At 43.7% G+C, this 17,185-nt stretch overlaps 1 protein-coding gene across 1 annotated transcript in view; it reads right to left on the bottom strand.

Moving 5' to 3' along the window:
- Nucleotides 1–17,185, bottom strand: part of LOC126188718 (lutropin-choriogonadotropic hormone receptor-like) — a 379,983-nt gene that overhangs the window by 57,413 nt on the left and 305,385 nt on the right. The window contains exon 11 of the mRNA XM_049930326.1: nucleotides 9,033–9,220. Coding sequence (XP_049786283.1) covers nucleotides 9,033–9,220 — 188 coding nt within the window. The remainder of the gene's footprint in view (nucleotides 1–9,032; nucleotides 9,221–17,185) is intronic.

Genomic DNA, 17,185 nt, shown 5'->3' with positions numbered 1-17,185 from the left:
CTCTGCTGGTGGCGATGTGTACTAACCTATTTGGACTCTGGACCTCATGGTGCATGATATAAATAATAATAAACAATAAATGATAATAAATAATAATAAATGATCATAAATGATAATAAATTTAATAAATTATAATAAATAACTGGAGCAGCTGTCCGAATGCACAGACCTGTTGGAATGTAGCGATCTGTAAGAGTGAACTTTGCTGTCCTCTGGACGACCGATTAGCGAAGTAATAGTATGTGTTGGGTGGCTTTGGTGATCAAGTCAGAATATGACAAGATGATCGATTTGCGTTGGAGTATTATTCGATGGGATGTAGATTGTTCGGTTGACTACTTCTGCATATTTGCTGCCTTTATTTAGTTGAGTGAAGATCGATTGTGGTGTGTTGGATATACGCTTGTCTGTTCTCTAGACCTGGGAAGGACCTTAGTGGACCTGTAAATTATAGCGAAGATCTCGAATATGTTACATGTCTGAGAATGGTATTCAAGAGTGGAAATATCATTTTTCGTATGTTTGTTAGTGAGTGGTTTACAGCATGCTGCACATGGATAAAGTTCGGGGTTTATAGAGAATTAATTTGAAGTATATATGTTGGGAATTTTGATGAACAAGTGATCGGTAGGGTGTAGCCTAGTGGCTGATATTGAGAAGTACAGCTAAAATATTGTAGTATTATGGAGAAAGTACCTGTGTTCTCGTATTCTGTGAGTCTGGGGATGTTTGCAGAAAAGCGAACACACAAGGAAGGAGAGGCAGCAACGCATTAGTGCTGAGGGGGGAGCGATCGCTAATTTTGTGGAACAGTTCTGAGAGTGTGTTGGGACTGCTGATGTAAAAGGGGATGTTAGAGCTGAGTGTCGAGTCTGTAGAGAGAAAGAGCACGTTGAAGGTGCTTCCTTAGGAATGGAGAGCATTGGGGCATATAAACTGTGTAGGAGTAGGGTAATTTTTTTCGGGTGCTGTAGAGATATATACGATAAGTGCAATTTTTCTGACAAATGTATATATACTGCACTGTAAAGTTAATGTGGGTTACAATGTGTTGCCTTTATATATATTGCATTGTAAAGGTAGTATTGCTTTTGTTATGGGATGAGTAGAGATGATGACTGTGTGTGTCGTATCGTGACGGAGGTATAGATTGAGGGGACTGTGTGTGCTATTTAGCGATCTCTGTAAAATAACAACAGAAACCGCAAGAAAGAAATGAAACAGCTGGATAGTACTTCGATACGAGATTGATAACTAATTAAGCGGTTAAATTAGATAAGAGAAAATATGAATTCTTGATTGTGTGGTGGGATATAGGAGGGGTCATCTGCATATGTTGAGAGCATGAAGGCTGAAACATTAGGGGGGTTGGGACAGGGCGTTATGTTGGTAAAGAGGTTATGTTATGAGGTGAATTTCCATGCACGCAGAAGATGAGACATGTAGAAAAGGAGCGTTACCTATTTGTGGTAAACCACACAATTTCCAAGAGGTTGATTTGGCTGTTTTTTAGTGAGCAGGCGAGTAGTAACTGTTTTCGAGGAGTCGTTAACCATGTGTGTCAACGAGCTATGGGTTAGTCTAACAATAGACGTGAAGGCAGGTCCAGATCTGAGACGCCGGCGGTATACATGAGAAGAACAATGCAGCTTTCACATGTGTCAGAGGAGAGTGCCCTTTCTGGTCGGCTGTCACGAGCGCGAGGAAGCTGAATTTGGCTAGGGGATCTGGATCTGCCTCACGCCGACCGCACGCGCGCGCGTCCTGCCTTGGAGCATAATCTTCGGCGCATATCTGATATGAATTTCTCCGGTGTTAGACGCGAATGCGACTGTGACGAGGTCATGTTTGGGAGAGGCCGAGCAGAGACTTTTGGTCGGTTTGGCAGCTGGGCGCAGGGTATTGGGTGAGGGTGTTTGAGCACGTCTGTTGCAATATTATGCGAGCAGGTCTGTGGACTGCGCTGTGCTTTATTTGGAGAGTTCAAGAGTACAGAGTTCGTCTGCGATTATTGTTTACTGCATTATTTAAGAGCAGTTTGCTATTGTGTGGTGAAATAAGGAGTTTTTTACGTATTTGTGGGCTGTGACACACGACCACAGGCAGATCAGTGATCAGTGCGGGTGTTTTGTGACTGTGTGACAAATATACTCCATGCCTAAATAAAAGGGCTCAAAATAAATAGAGTGCTGTCCTTCCTCACTTCCTCGAGCAGCACAGCGCAGTTCGAGTGGTTTTTGCGCAATTTTAAAGCAGAGGATCTTGGTTTACGTCAAGAAAATGATGAAAGAGTAGTCTGGTGGTGGGACTGAGTGCTAGACCTAGTGGAGAACACGCTGTTTGCGGACATCATGGATAACTGTAATTTGATAATGATCTGATGTCAGGGAGGTGTTCTGTGTCGATGGTTGTGTGTACTAAGTCAGTTGGACCGTGGACTGAGTGGCGAACACAGAGGGTGGTGGTGCTGTCTCTCTCTAATTGTTGAAATAAAGTCTGGTGTATGATTTTGAAAAGTTGACGATTAGCGAGCAGGGTATTTTAGATGTATTATTATTTAAACAAATTAAGAGTTGTTCGGCTCTATGGGCGTAAATGTTTTGAATTATTTAGGTGTGCTACACATGTCTGTAGGCTGTGCAGTGACTTTTTTGGCGGTTTACACTTAGCAAGCGTGTGTGTAAAGCCTTATACATGACTTACGTAGGAGCAGTTTGCAGGTCTGTATGCTTTGGGACATGTCAGAGCGTGTATTCTGTGATAAATATAATTAATCGGTAAATAAAGTGCTGGCAAATAAAATAAAGTCCGTCTTCTCTCGATCAGTCTAGTGCAGGCTGACGCCTTTTACCAGCAGTCCCTAGGAGGAGGTGTCGGACGGGTGACAGGTTAGTGGAGGTCAGCTTTGTTTGCCACAGTTTTCTTATGTTGGTAGCGAAACACAAAGTGACCGCCAAAATTCAAAGTTCACTTTTTCTATAGAGAAAATGTCATATAACTTAACGTACGTTAGTAAACGTTAATACAGCTCAGTGCATGTTACATGAGCTGGTAAGGGGATGTGGTGGTCGGTTGAGTATCGTATTAGAGACTTTAACTATTTGATTCAATGTCCAGGTGGGTGTGGCACTCGCGAAACTTCATTCCAAGTCGAGGTGGACGTGGCGCTTTCTGCAGCAGCGAGGTTAATTAATTGATCAATTTAATTAAGTAGTGATGTGAACTTTGTGTTTAGTTAAATTGCGGAGGTATGTAGGTTGGGGCGAGCGATGGTTCACGCATTCGCGCGTGTGTTTTCGGGACGACTTTGGATTATGTAATAGCACATGTCGATTGAATAATCGGGCTCCCATGATCTGTTAACTTTGAGAAGGACTTCGTAGCGAACACACGTGCTGGACCGCCTGTTCTGACGCACGCATCGGCTGGTTCCAGCGTGTCCAGCGATAACATGTTTACAGGATCCAGCGGCTAGCGCTGGCAGGCGCCTGCGTGCCGGGGAGCTGCGACGTGGACTAGGGGAGTGCGTGCCAGATGATACACAAACAAGTCGACGTCAGCCGGCCGGGGGCAACCTCCTCTGCTGGCGACGATTTGAACTAAGTCAGTTGGAGTCTGGACCGAGTGGCGAGCGCACTGGGTGTTGCTGCGATCTCAAGGACGTGTACTAAGTCTGCTGGAGAACAACTGATGACTGTACTGCTTGAAATAAAGACTTCAGTCCTTTTTCCTTGCAAAATCAGAAGATGGGAATTAGGTTAGTACAAGTCCAGCTTCTGATTTCACGCGATTTTGATAAGTTAGCAGTGAAAAAAGATAAGTGACGGTCAAAGTTCGTAGTATGTTGACTATTTCGTACGTGTGATCGATTATGGTGTTGGAATTTGAACTTGTGACAGATTTTTGCTATGGATGTAACGCAAATAGCTTTTTTCCCGCCTATATCGAACATCTTCGAATAAATAATACATGAAAATAAATGATAATAATAATAAAGAGAAGCACAGTTTTCAAGACATTATCGTGTCGGAATTTCAATTTGCCGCAATTTTCTATTGGAGGTGGTCCAATAATAGTAATAAATAATAATAAATGATAATAAATGATATTGATTGATAACAAATGATAATGAATAATAATAAATACAAGTACTGTATGGTTTTAGCAGCCATTAACGTGTTGGAATTCTATTTGGCTCCAATCTTTTCTGGATGGTTAGGTTACTGGACATTGCACAATTGACCTATTTTCAGGGCAAAATTCAAATTTTCCTCCAATTGTCTGGGGGCTAGGTTAGTGGAGATAGCCCAATTGTCCCACCAATATCTGCCATCTTGAATGACGTTACAGTGGTGCTCTCTGGTTGCAGAGGTATGAACTAACACTGTTGGACTCTGGACGTCATTGCAAACACATGTCCATCATATAAATAATAATAAATAATAATAATTGATAACGAATGTTAATAAATGACAATGAATAATAATGAATAATAATAATGACAAGTACGGTTTTGCATGCATTATCCTGTTGGAATTAAAATTCTGACCATTCTTTCTGGAGGGTTAGTTTAGTGGACATAGCCTAATTGGCCTATTTTCCCGCCAAAATCCGCCATCTTGGATGACGTCATGCGCTGTTGCCAAGTCTACACATGCCATCATCTTGGATGTTGTCATCGCCGCCATCTTGAAAAAATTTGGCAACAATGCAGAGTGGCGTCATACGAACCTTGTCCTACTACTGACATCTTGGTCATAAAGTGCTTTCTCATTACCTGTTCCTTACACTGTGCCCACACACATCGGCTCCACTGCCTCTTGCGAGATCGTCTTTCCGTAGTTCAGCGGTACCCATAAGACCCCGCAACATAGAGACGGCCTGATGTCGGTCTTCACTGGGAGTCGTAATGCTTCGGTGACGTAGTGCTACTCGCCTAGTGTACTAACCTGTCTCCCAGCAGCGTGTCTATAACTTATGGATGACAGATAAAGAGACATTGGCATTTGTAGGAACACGACGGAAAATCCATCCTTCTTGGTTCGAACGCACAGACCTTGCAACTTGTACTCCATTAAGATGTCACATTGTACGTTCTGCATGTTTTTGGCAATATCCACAAATGAGAAATGTCATCGTCTGTGTACGCTACTAAACAATGGAACTCCCGTCACTAACTTCCTTCTGACAGGTCACCTGTAACTGTAATGCATAACACATCCGATAGATGACAAATGACTTCAGTTCTTACATACATTAGAAGCTAAGTTCTCACGCTATGCAATACCACCACAGAACCGCCTGTGTCAAAGTAGATTTCACATACCGGACGTTAATAGGAGCGTTCCTCTAATTCTTTTGAGCAGTATGTTCCCTTTACAAAATATTGCAGCCACAAGTCAGATTTACTACCATCATCAGATGACCTGCTGAAAATAAACAAAAGCGCCATTATAAAATTCTAGGAAACTAAATTACAAGTAAAACTTGTCTTATACGCAGCCATATACAGAGTACGTGACTAAATTTCTCCTACAGACATCGAGGACAGGTTCCTTCCACCAAAACGTTGAAAAATGTCTGGTAAACGTTGACTATAAAATGCTTAGCTTAAGAACTATGAGCACTTGCTCATATTCACTAGTGTAAATCCGTCTCTTCCACTGAACAAATGCTCTTAAGGTATGTATTTTACATCCAATGTTTGCTAGGCCTATCCTCAAAGTATCTAAAGGAAATATAGTCACACAGTGTATCCATCCGAATCATTACAGCTTGCTGCTATCTATCGACTTCCCTAATTCGTTTCGCAACCAACAAGCGGAGTTATTGAACGCAGTTTTCCGAAATTCCTTCACCAGGGAAGACGAATGGAATATTCCAGAATTTGAAACACGAACAGCTGCTAGCATGAGTTTCTTAGAAGTAGATACCTTAGGGGTTGCGAAGCAACTCAAATCGCATGATACGGACAAGTCTTCAGGTCCAGATTGCATACCGATTAGGTTCCTTTCAGATTACGTTGATGCAATAGCTCCCTACTTAGCTATCATATACAACCGCTCGCTCACCGATAGATCTGTACCTACAGATTGGAAAATTGCGCAGGTCGCTCCAGTGTTTAAGAAGGGTAGTAGGAGTAATCCATCGAACTACAGACCTATATCATTGACGTCGGTTTGCAGTACGGTTTTGGAGCATATGCTGCATTCAAACATTACGAATCACCTCGAAGGGAAGGATCTATTGATACGCAATCAGCATGGTTTCAGAAAACATCGTTCTTGTGCAATGCAGCTAGCTCTTTATTCGCACGAAGTAATGGCCGCTATCCACAGGAGATCTCAAGTTGATTCCGTATTTCTAGATTTTCGGAAAGCTTTTGACACCGTTCCTCACAAGCGACTCCTAATCAAGATGCGGGCCTATGGGGTATCGTCTCAGTTGTGCGACTGGATTCGTGATTTCCTGTCAGGAAGGGCGCAGTTCGCAGTAATAGTCGGCAAATCATCGAGTAAAACTGAAGTGATGTCAGGTGTTACCCAGAGAAGCGTCCTGGGACCTCTGCTGTTCCTGATCTATATAAATTACCTGGGTGACAATCTGAGAAGTTCTCTTAGGTTGTTCGCAGATGACGCTGTAATTTACCATCTAGTAAGGTCATCCGAAGACCAGTATCAGTTGCAAAGCGATTTAGAAAAGATTGCTGTATGGTGTGGCAGGTGGCAGTCGACGCTAAATAACGAAAAGTGCGAGGTGATCCGCATGAGTTCCAAAAGAAATCCGTTGGAATTCGATTACTCGATAAATAGTACAATTCTCAAGGCTGTCATGCAACTAAATACCTGGGTGTTAAAATTACGAACAACTTCAGTTGTAAAGACCACATGGATAATATTGTGGGGAAGGCGAGCCAAAGGTTGCATTTCATTGGCAGGACACTTAGAAGATGCAACAACTCCACTAAAGAGACAGCTTACACTACACTCGTTCGTCCTCTGTTAGAATATTGCTGCGTGGTGTGGGATCCTTACCAGGTGGGATTGACGGAGGACATCGAAAGGGTGCAAAAATGGGCAGCTCGTTTTGTGTTATCACGTAATAGGGTAGTGAGTGTGGCAGATATGATACGCGAGTTGGGATGGAAGTCATTAAAGCAAAGACGTTTTTCGTCGCGGCGAGATATATTTCCAAAATTTCAGTCACCAACTTTCTCTTGCGAATGCGAAAATATTTTGTTGAGCCCAACCTACATAGGTAGGAATGATCATCAAAATAAAATAAGAGAAATCAGAGCTCGAACAGTAAGGTTTAGGTATTCGTTTTTCCCGCGCGCTGTTCGGGAGTGGAATGGTGGAGAGATAGTATGATTGTGGTTCGATGAACCCTCTGCCAAGCACTTAAATGTGAATTGCAGAGTAATCATGTGGATGTAGATGTAGATCGCCACCATTCAGTACTCGAAATGGATTCTCAAAACAGATTCATTGGCGGCAATACTATTTGACTTGGCCTTGGAAAAACTAATCCGAGAACCTGTCGAATTAAAAAAGTGGAGGTGGTGGGAGCAGACACAACAATCCTGCCGTTGTTCATGATGTTGCGATTCTTGGCGACACTCTATAGCACGCACGCGATTTGTCCACAATGCGAAGAAAATTGGGATCATAAATTACGTCGTTGTATCATGTCTTCAAGATCTCTTTCCCCACATTCTTGCTGATCGGCATATCTCTGAGCGAGTTCCAGTGCTCATGCACCCTGGATCCATACTGACTAATAAAATCCGAACGAGGTGGCACAGTGGCTAGCACTCTGGACTCGCATTCGGATGATGGTTCAAACCCTCGTCCGGCCATCCTGATTTAGGTTTCCTGTGATTTTCCTAAATCCGTTCAGGCAAATGCCGGGATGGTTTCTTTGAAATGGGTATGCCAGACTTCCTACCCCATCTTTCCCTACTCCGTTAGGACCGATAACTTCGCTGTTTGGTCCCCTCGCCCAAATCAACCAACCAACCAATTAAAGTGACGTGATGTAAGAAGTGTATCAATGAGAAATAAAGATCAATCGAATGTTTTTTAGTCTGAATAACTTATTCAGGTCGTGTCTAACATCACAGAAGGATAAGAGTCAGCTGCAAGTGACTCTAGTATGTCTGGTATTTGACATGATTGTGAAACTTGTGCGACATCAGCAACAACTGAAGAAACAATTTGTGCCCTCCAGTGGAAGGTATTTCGAAAAATCTATGTATCCATGTACAGTACTGTGGAAGGTAAATTGGAACGAATAATGGAAGAAGGCCTGTACCAACAGATTGGAAAGCCACACATTGGCCGAATGTTAGAGTACCAGAGGCTATACAGTAGTTTGGCCACATCTTTTTAGCTGATGGATCCAGGAGTAACCGAGTCCTCCTTCCTCAATTTGCTGGAAAACGACCAAGGAGACGTCCAAGGACGCGATCGCAGGGTCGAGTAATGACAGTCCTTAGAAAAGTGGAGTCAAAAGCAGTAGAAGATGAAGCTAGAGACCGGCAGTGATGGACTATTATCTGCACTAGATATGTGCTCTGTTGTGACTCACTCAATTCCACTTTGTATTCTGCTTTTGTTGACTTATATGTTCCTTTATATGCCTTTTCCTTCTGTGTTCTTTTTTTCTCTTTGTTGTCTACTGTAGGCCTTAAAGGCCCGTTAATGAAATAAATGATGATCACGATGCCGTAACGAATCATACATACTTGAATAACTTACAATGGGGATCGTATACCGAAGAGTCCCAGGGAGATACATTGTAAATATGTATGAGTACTGATTGCTCTAACTGTGACAGGGTGTCCGGACGGTTCTGAGTGGACGAGAGATTCTTAACTGGAGATAGATTTGGGAGCAGCAGAATGTGGCAGCCCATGGATAGAAGTGCCATTTATTATCTATTATTTATAAACATTCAGTCTTCTTGGCGATAAGTGTCCATCTTTGGTCCCTCGACGAGTGCGGCAAATACACTGCTGCAGCCCATCCTACCGCAGCTGTCCTTTCAGCGTCGTTCTCGTCGCTGGCAGCAGGAACCGAGCGCATCCTCATGCGACAGGCCCCACGGACTTCTCGTGTAACCGAGTCCATAGCAGACCCGTCCGCATCGTTTGTTGTTGTCCTTGGGAAGGCAGCCAAGTGACTAGGACGACCTAGTGAGCCGGTGACGGTCGTGGCGACTGCGTTATAGCTACATCGTTGTCGTAACTCCACCGTCAGACAGTGTGTGAGGGTCACAACGTCGCACGACGTCTGACGGTGAGTGGCTGTCCCACGGATGAGTGCGTGTGTGGGGGGTTAGTAGGCTTAAATTCTGTGCTGTCAGGAGTTTGATTATGCGCGAGAGGTAGCGCTGCCGAGGTCGCAACGCGGGAGTTACTCGAATGGTGTGAGAAAATTCGATCACTGCCTCGCAGAAGTAGGGGGCTTGTAGTGACTCGTTGCTGAGCGAGCTGTTTCGGAACGGGTTGTTGACTGAGGAGGTTAACACAGAGCTGCGGCTGATTCATTACACAACTACAGGCTACGTAAATGTGTGAAGTTGGTAACTCTTAAGTCGCTGCTGTAATATTAAAAAATATTCACAACTTAAAGTTGATTGTGAAAGAATAACTTCTCGAAGAGAAAACTATTAACCAAGGGCTTAAATTGGGGTGTAATTAAGGAAGATGCTCACGATAGTACGGTAAATGATGCTAGGCTGCAGACGCGATCAGCGTGTAGTAAACTAGTGTATGGCGGGCGCAGAGACACGCTAACCAACCGGTACGTGAAAACTGAGAAATCAGGATGCTGTTAGACGAGTGCGAGCCATCAGAGAAAGGAACGCTGACTAAGGGAAAGGAAAAAGAAAACACATCATAACATATCAGAAAATACTTAGAAAAAGGCTATGTTAAGGAAGTCACTCTGTTCTTTTATCAAATTATCGGGGTAAATATGAAGACTTTGAGACGTATCCAGAGGTGTCCAGTCCATATTTCTTTAAAATATGAGAATCAGAAGCCGTTTTTCTGTAGTAGCTTATAATGAAAACAACATTCAAACAACGTTTTTCTTGTAAACTACTGCAAATTATACAGGGTGAGTCACTAACTATTCCCACCAAGAGTAACTCCGAAAGTATGATAGGAGCTGAAAAGTTTGTGGGACGAAAGTTGCGTGGGACAACGGGGGCCATAATATGACGTGGTTTTTTGTTGCTAGGTTGGCTCGCTTCAGAGATATGAAGGTCAACTTTGATTTTTTAAATGGGATGCTACAGTTTGCTACTTATTTTCTGATAGCGGGTATCCAGACGAATCCAATCATGTGTAACAGTAATGTCTCTGAAGGTCAACGAAGATCACAAAGGTGCCATGAACGTCCGTTTGCAGAAGGTGTTCGGAGTAATGACTATTGGTATCAGTGCAGTGCTGCAATCTTCTTATCATGGATTGAGTGGCATTCCTTATCACATCGGCACTTATCGAGGCACATGCTCTGAAAATTCTCCCTGGTATATCTTCAGGTGTACTTGGAACGTCTTTATAAACAATGTCTTTTACGAATCCACACAAGAAAAAATCCTGAGGCGTCAAGTCTGACGAACGATTCGGCCACGACACAACTCCTCCGCGTCCAATCCAACGATTTGGGAATTATCCCTGCAACTCATTTCTAGCCATCAGTGAAAAATGTGCCGGACACCCATCGTGTTGATACCACAATCTGTTCCTTGTGCCTGAAGATATTTCTTCCAACACCAGACCTAATATTTCTTGCAGGAATGTGGTCTTCCTGTCATCTAGATTTCCTTCGACGAAATAAAGGCCTATAATTCTGCCCTCCAGAATCTCACACCATACATTCACCGACTACGGTTTTTGGTGTGCAACGTGTCGCAGCAAACGTCGATTTTCAGTTGCCCGATAATTCATGTTATGCAAATTAACATTTCCGTGATTCATGGATGTAGTTTCGTCAGTAAATAAAATCAAATTAATAAATGTGTCAGCCCATCGGCAGAATTCAGTGCGACGCTTACAATCCGTACCTGTTAATTCTTGGTGTAGACTGATATGGTAAGGATGATATTTATAGTGATGCAGACCACGAACAACACTACTCTGGCTCATGCAAGATTCGCTCGCGATTTGACGCGTACTAACACAAGGATCTCGAACCACAGTGGCAAGGGTACCAATCTCCGTTTCCTGGTTACTAATTTTCCTTTGCCGGAGATTTTTCCGATGCGTTAATGATCCAGTTGTTCTCAATTTATCATGCACATGTTTAAATGTACGATGTGTGGGGTGAGTACGTTGACGATATCTTTGAGCGTATAAGTCTCTAGCTTTCACTAAATTTCGTTGGCATTCTCCGTAAACGAGAAATATATCGACTTGTTCTTCCAAGGAATACATCATTCACATTCTCTTGATTTGATGATAATAGTCTTTCCGTTCCTATTAGTGTTGTACTGTGAAACCGTCGAATGATGCTTACATGTCAGTGGCACGTTATATGGATACGCAGTATTCGGCGAATATTTACTATTTGCACGATATACGAGAGAGAATTTTCAGAGCATGTGCTTCGATAAGTGCCTGAAGGGATAAGGAATGCCACTCAATCCATGATAAAATGATTGCAGCACTGGACTGATACCAATGGTCATCACTTCTAAGACCTTTCGTAAATGGGCGTTCACGCAACCTTTGTGACCTTCGCTGACCTTCAATGACCTTACTGATACATATCATTGGATAGCCGCTATCAGAAAGTAAGTACCAAACCATAGCATTCCATTTAAAATAAACAAAGTTGGCCTTAATATCTCCGACGCGACCCCACCTAGCAACAAAAAAGTAACGTCATATTATGGCTCACGTTGTCCCATGCAACTTTTGTCCCACTAACGTTTCAGCTCCTGTCATACTTTCGGAGTTATTCTAGTTGGTAATAGTTAGTGCCTCACTCTATGTACAGCTGCAGCAAAAATGGCTACCACAAAAAAACTATTTTATTACTATCTACGTCACAACGATGTCTAGAGCCAACATCAAAAAGTTTGCTGATTTTCTCCTATGTAAAATTTCGGACAGGTGCCAGAATCAATTTCATATTGTAAATATTGTTATTGACATACTTCTGATATTATATGTAAATAGATTATGGAGACGGGGTGAAGGAAAGGAAAGGGAAGGGATTACTGATGTCGGCTGCTTCGGGACTTTATGCGGAATCAGCGGCGACGAGTGAAAAAGTTTAGCGGACTGAGATTCGAATCCGGAATCTCCTTCTTACGAGCCAGATCCGTTAACCAGTTCGCCATATGGACCACAAGGTTTATCGCAATTGCCCGGACTGCCCCGGCGCGCAACACACTCCCACTGAGCGCCACCTATCTGCAGCCCTTTCTCCCCTTCCTCCACCTTCAATTTACATATGATGCATCACAACTGCGGTCATTCATTCCCGTGAAGCTTTGTATGTAGTCGACACCTGACACCGATAGTGATACCACTTGTGCGACCTCAGGTCGAAATATGTGATAAAAGTCTGTTATAAGGCGGTCACAGCGTTTCCCTAGGGCAGCGTGTCTTTACCGTGAGAGAAAATCACTGTGCCACTCCTCACTTGAGAGATTGCTGTGCTCACGCTCAAACTACAAAGTAAAGTTACCGCGTCTCTTTGCGTTTGAAGACGTGGTTGCCCGACATCATTATATCTACATTTACATTGTACTCCGCAAGCCACCTAATGGTGTGGTGGAGGGTACCACAATAACTGAGCCCTCCAACCCTGTTTCACTCGCGAATAACACGTAGGAAGAATGATTGTCGGTAAGCCTCTGGATTGGCCCTAATTCCTTGAATTTTCTCCTCGTGGTCGTTACGCTAGATGTATGTGAGGGGGAGAGTAATGTCTTACCCGTCTCTTCCCAGAAAGTATTTTCTCGAAATTTCAGTAACAAATCTCTCCATGATGCGTAACACCTCTCTTGTAAGTCTACCAATGAAGTTTATTGAGCATCTCCATATCGCTCTCGCGCAGCTAAACAATACAGTGACGAAACGCACCGCTCTTCGTTGTATCTTCAAATGGTTCAAATGGCTCTGAGCATTATGGGACTTAACTTCTGAGGTCATCATTCCCCTAGAACTGAGAACTACTTAAACCTAACTAGTCTAAGGACATCACACACATCCATGCCCGAGACAGGATTCGAACCTGCAACCGTAGAGGGCGCGCGGTTCCAGACAGAAGTGCCTAGAAATCGGTCGAACCAGCGCCTTATCGGTCACTTCCTTCGTGAATGAATTATACTTCGTTAAAATTCTCCCTGTGAATCTGACTCTGGCACCTGCTTTTCCCACTATTTGTTTTATGTGGCCATTCCACTTGTGTCGCTCTGGATTGTTACTCCTAGATATTTTACAGTAGATTTTCCAGCTGTTTGGCATCCATAGAGTAGCTGCGCAGTAGTGTTACGATTATTTATGTTCAGGGTCAATTACAGTAACTGTGTACTGCGCTGCCTAAGTTTGCTCGCTTCTGTGAGCATATGATGCTCACACAACAGTCTGAGTGCAATCAGAACTTGTGTCTGATAATACTGGTTCCGGTTCAGGTCGAGAGACATTACATACAAGTCTGAAAGATTATACATGTCAGAGTACTAGAGTTTTCCCCGCAGTTCCACCTGCGTATGCAGTTAACACATATGTTGAACTCAACTGATCCTTCTGATTTCTGTGTCCACCTCTCCTACCTTTGTTTGTCCTTCTCACCACTCTGGACACTTAGTTCTACTTAATATTAACTTTCCACTACATAAAGCATTCTGTATGTCACCTAGGCAACACAGGGCTGCAGACCCACCATCGGTAACTTCAAAGTAGTGTGAGACAATTACCAGTAATTGTCAATCCACTTGTTGACGTCTCAGCTCTATTCGCTGAAAAACATTCCCTGCAGTGTGGTAATGGATAGCTAGGTTGTGTTTCCAGAAATAAGATAACCCTGACTCTAATAGTATTTTCTGATACTAAATCTTGAAAGTTCGCTCCGAAAACAAGCCCTTCTACAACAGAAGTAAGGTGCACGTGGCAAGTTCCCGATTTAATAGCCTGAGCATCTTCTAGTGTTTCATTGTGTTGAAACTTCCCGGCAGATTAAAACTGTGTGCCCGACCGAGACTCGAACTTGGGACCTTTGCCTTTCGCGGGCAAGTGCTCTACCAACTGAGCTACCAAAGCACGACTCATGCCCGGTACTCACAGCTTTACTTCTGCCAGTACATCGTCTCCTACCTTCCAAACTTTACAGAAGCTCTCCTGCGAACCTTGCAGAACTAGCACTCCCGAGAGAAAGGATATTGCGGAGACATGGCTTAGCCACAGCCTGGGGGATGTTTCCAGAATGAGATTTTCACTCTGCAGTGGAGTGTGCGCTGATGTGAAACTTCCTGGCAGATTAAAACTGTGTGCCCTACCGAGACTCGAACTCGGGACCTTTGCCTTTCGCGGGCAAGTGCTCTACCAACTGAGCTACCGAAGCACGACTCACGCCCGGTACTCACAGCTTTACTTCTGCCAGTACCTCGTCTCCTACCTTCCAAACTTTACAGAAGCTCTCCTGCGAACCTAGCAGAACTAGCACTCCCGAAAGAAAGGATATTGCGGAGACATGGCTTAGCCACAGCCTGGGGGATGTTTCCAGAATGAGATTTTCACTCTGCAGCGGAGTGTGCGCTGATATGAAACTTCCTGGCAGATTAAAACTGTGTGCCCTACCGAGACTCGAACTCGGGACCTTTGCCTTTCGCGGGCAAGTGCTCTACCAACTGAGCTACCGAAGCACGACTCACGCCCGGTACTCACAGCTTTACTTCTGCCAGTACCTCGTCTCCTACCTTCCAAACTTTACAGAAGCTCTCCTGCGAACCTAGCAGAACTAGCACTCCCGAAAGAAAGGATATTGCGGAGACATGGCTTAGCCACAGCCTGAGGGATGTTTCCAGAATGAGATTTTCACTCTGCAGCGGAGTGTGCGCTAATATGAAACTTCCTGGCAGATTAAAACTGTGTGCCCGACCGAGACTCGAACTCGGGACCTTTGCCTTTCGCGGGCAAGTGCTCTACCAACTGAGCTGCCGAAGCACGACTCACGCCCGGTACTCACAGCTTTACTTCTGCCATTGTGTTATTTGTAATAAGTACTGAAAGGTTAATGGAAAATTCTAGTACTCCACCTGCCACACGTTGTTATATGCAGGCGGCGCACATAAATTTATACCAAATCTGACAAAATCTGAGATACGTTAGTCGTCAAGTCGCTTTGAGTCTAATTATACAAATGTCACTTGAAACAGTCAACTTCCGTAATATTTATAAGACATTCACATTATTCTTTCCACAGAATTATGTTTACCAAAAACAGCCATCCGATGCACCTGACCGTTACATACTTAAAAACTCGCATAGTCTGGCAAAGACGCACTGTGAAGACTCCTACACATACACCGTTCACTCTGACTGCTCGGCGTAGACTTACTAACGGCTTTTGTGTGTGTGTGTGTGTGTGTGTGTGTGTGTGTGTGTGTGTGTGTGTGTGTGAGTGTGTGCGTGTGTGTGTGTCTGGCTCCAAAGTTCCACCATCCGTTTGGCTGGACATCTGGGGTGTGTATAGGTAAATGATTCACGGTAATCTTTATTTGCTCTTAAGTAGGATCTTGGGCTCAGGTATCGTTCGACCCTGTTGTGATTGTGGTTACTATGTCTATATTTTACTGTCGTTTACTGAGTCTGTGCGGTTGGTCCCGGCGGAGGTTCGAGTCCTCCCTCGGGCATGGGTGTGTGTATTTGTCCGTAGAATAATTTAGATTAAGTAGTGTGTAAGCTTAGGGACTGATGACCTTAGCAGTTAAGTCCCATAAGATTTCACACACATTTGATCAATTTTGTTTACTGAGTTTCCTCCTCTATAGAGGGAGGTACGTTCACCGTGTCACACCGTTTTGGTGCCACGGAGCCAGCATATTCGAGTTGCTTTGAAGCGGGGCGAAGTTTCTCGTCCTTGTCGAGAAATTTTCTGGTGGGCGCTTAAAACTGTTCGTTTATGAAATTTTGCTGATATCTGTAGTTTGCTACATCGCTCAAAAGGCGGGTGAAGTATTTTACTGATCACAAATGACGCCTTTCGGTATTATTTCCATCGTCAGGAATTCCAGCGTAAAGGTAGTACAAGAGCGTTACCAGTTGCGCCCATAATATGAGATGACTCACTACTCATTGGAACGAACAGTCATAGCTTGGTTCTCATGTGTACTTCGCGCTAGCGAGCAGTGGATAGAGTTGGTGCAAGAGTTTAGCAATTTCACCCGCTCCTCCCTGATGTGTGGTTTGAAGAGTAGCTTGTTGTCTAGAGTGATCCCGAAGTACTTAACACGATCTGTGCACTTTAAGGACGATTGTGGACGACCAATCTGTACTAAAGTCTTCACAACAATTTGAATATCATTCGCGGGCGCGGGCGCTTGAGGAAACGCTCAGTTTTCTCGCAGCGAGCACTTCATAAGAGATCAAAGAAAGTCCCGAGCTTCGTACAAATTGATGCCAAATTTTTCCGTAACAGAGCGCAGATTCTTTGTTACGATGAAGTTAACGAGAATACTCTACGTCTAGAAATATACAAGTTAATTTTTTTGCGGCCGGCCGGTGTGGCCAAGTGGTTCTAGGTGCTTCAGTTAGGAACCGCTCGACCGCTACGATCGCAGGTTCGAATCCTGCCTCGGGCATGGATGTGTGTGATGTCCGTAAGTTAGTTAGGTTTACGTAGTTTTAAGTTCTAGGGGACTGATGACCTCAGATGTTAAGTCCCATAGTGCTCAGAGCCATTTTTTGATTTTTTGCGGTTGGTACTGCTGTAGAATTTCACACTTGAACTATTATAATTAGAAACATAAAATTTGGAGCGGGGTTGTTATTTAATAAACATCGTGCTGGAATTTCTGGAATCTACTTTGAACCGAAATGGTACATAATTTACTTTTAAACTGTCTATATCATCACAGCAACACGCTATACGTAATGGCTTGGAGGATTATTCCTTACTCAGACATGGAGTTTCAGGCCAGAAGTTTTTGTAACTTCGAGCAA

The sequence above is a fragment of the Schistocerca cancellata genome, chromosome 5 (genome assembly GCF_023864275.1).
Source record: "Schistocerca cancellata isolate TAMUIC-IGC-003103 chromosome 5, iqSchCanc2.1, whole genome shotgun sequence".
NCBI classification, from domain to species: domain Eukaryota; kingdom Metazoa; phylum Arthropoda; class Insecta; order Orthoptera; family Acrididae; genus Schistocerca; species Schistocerca cancellata.
Note: the sequence above shows the minus strand (reverse complement) of the source record. Positions and strands in the feature narration are given on the sequence as shown.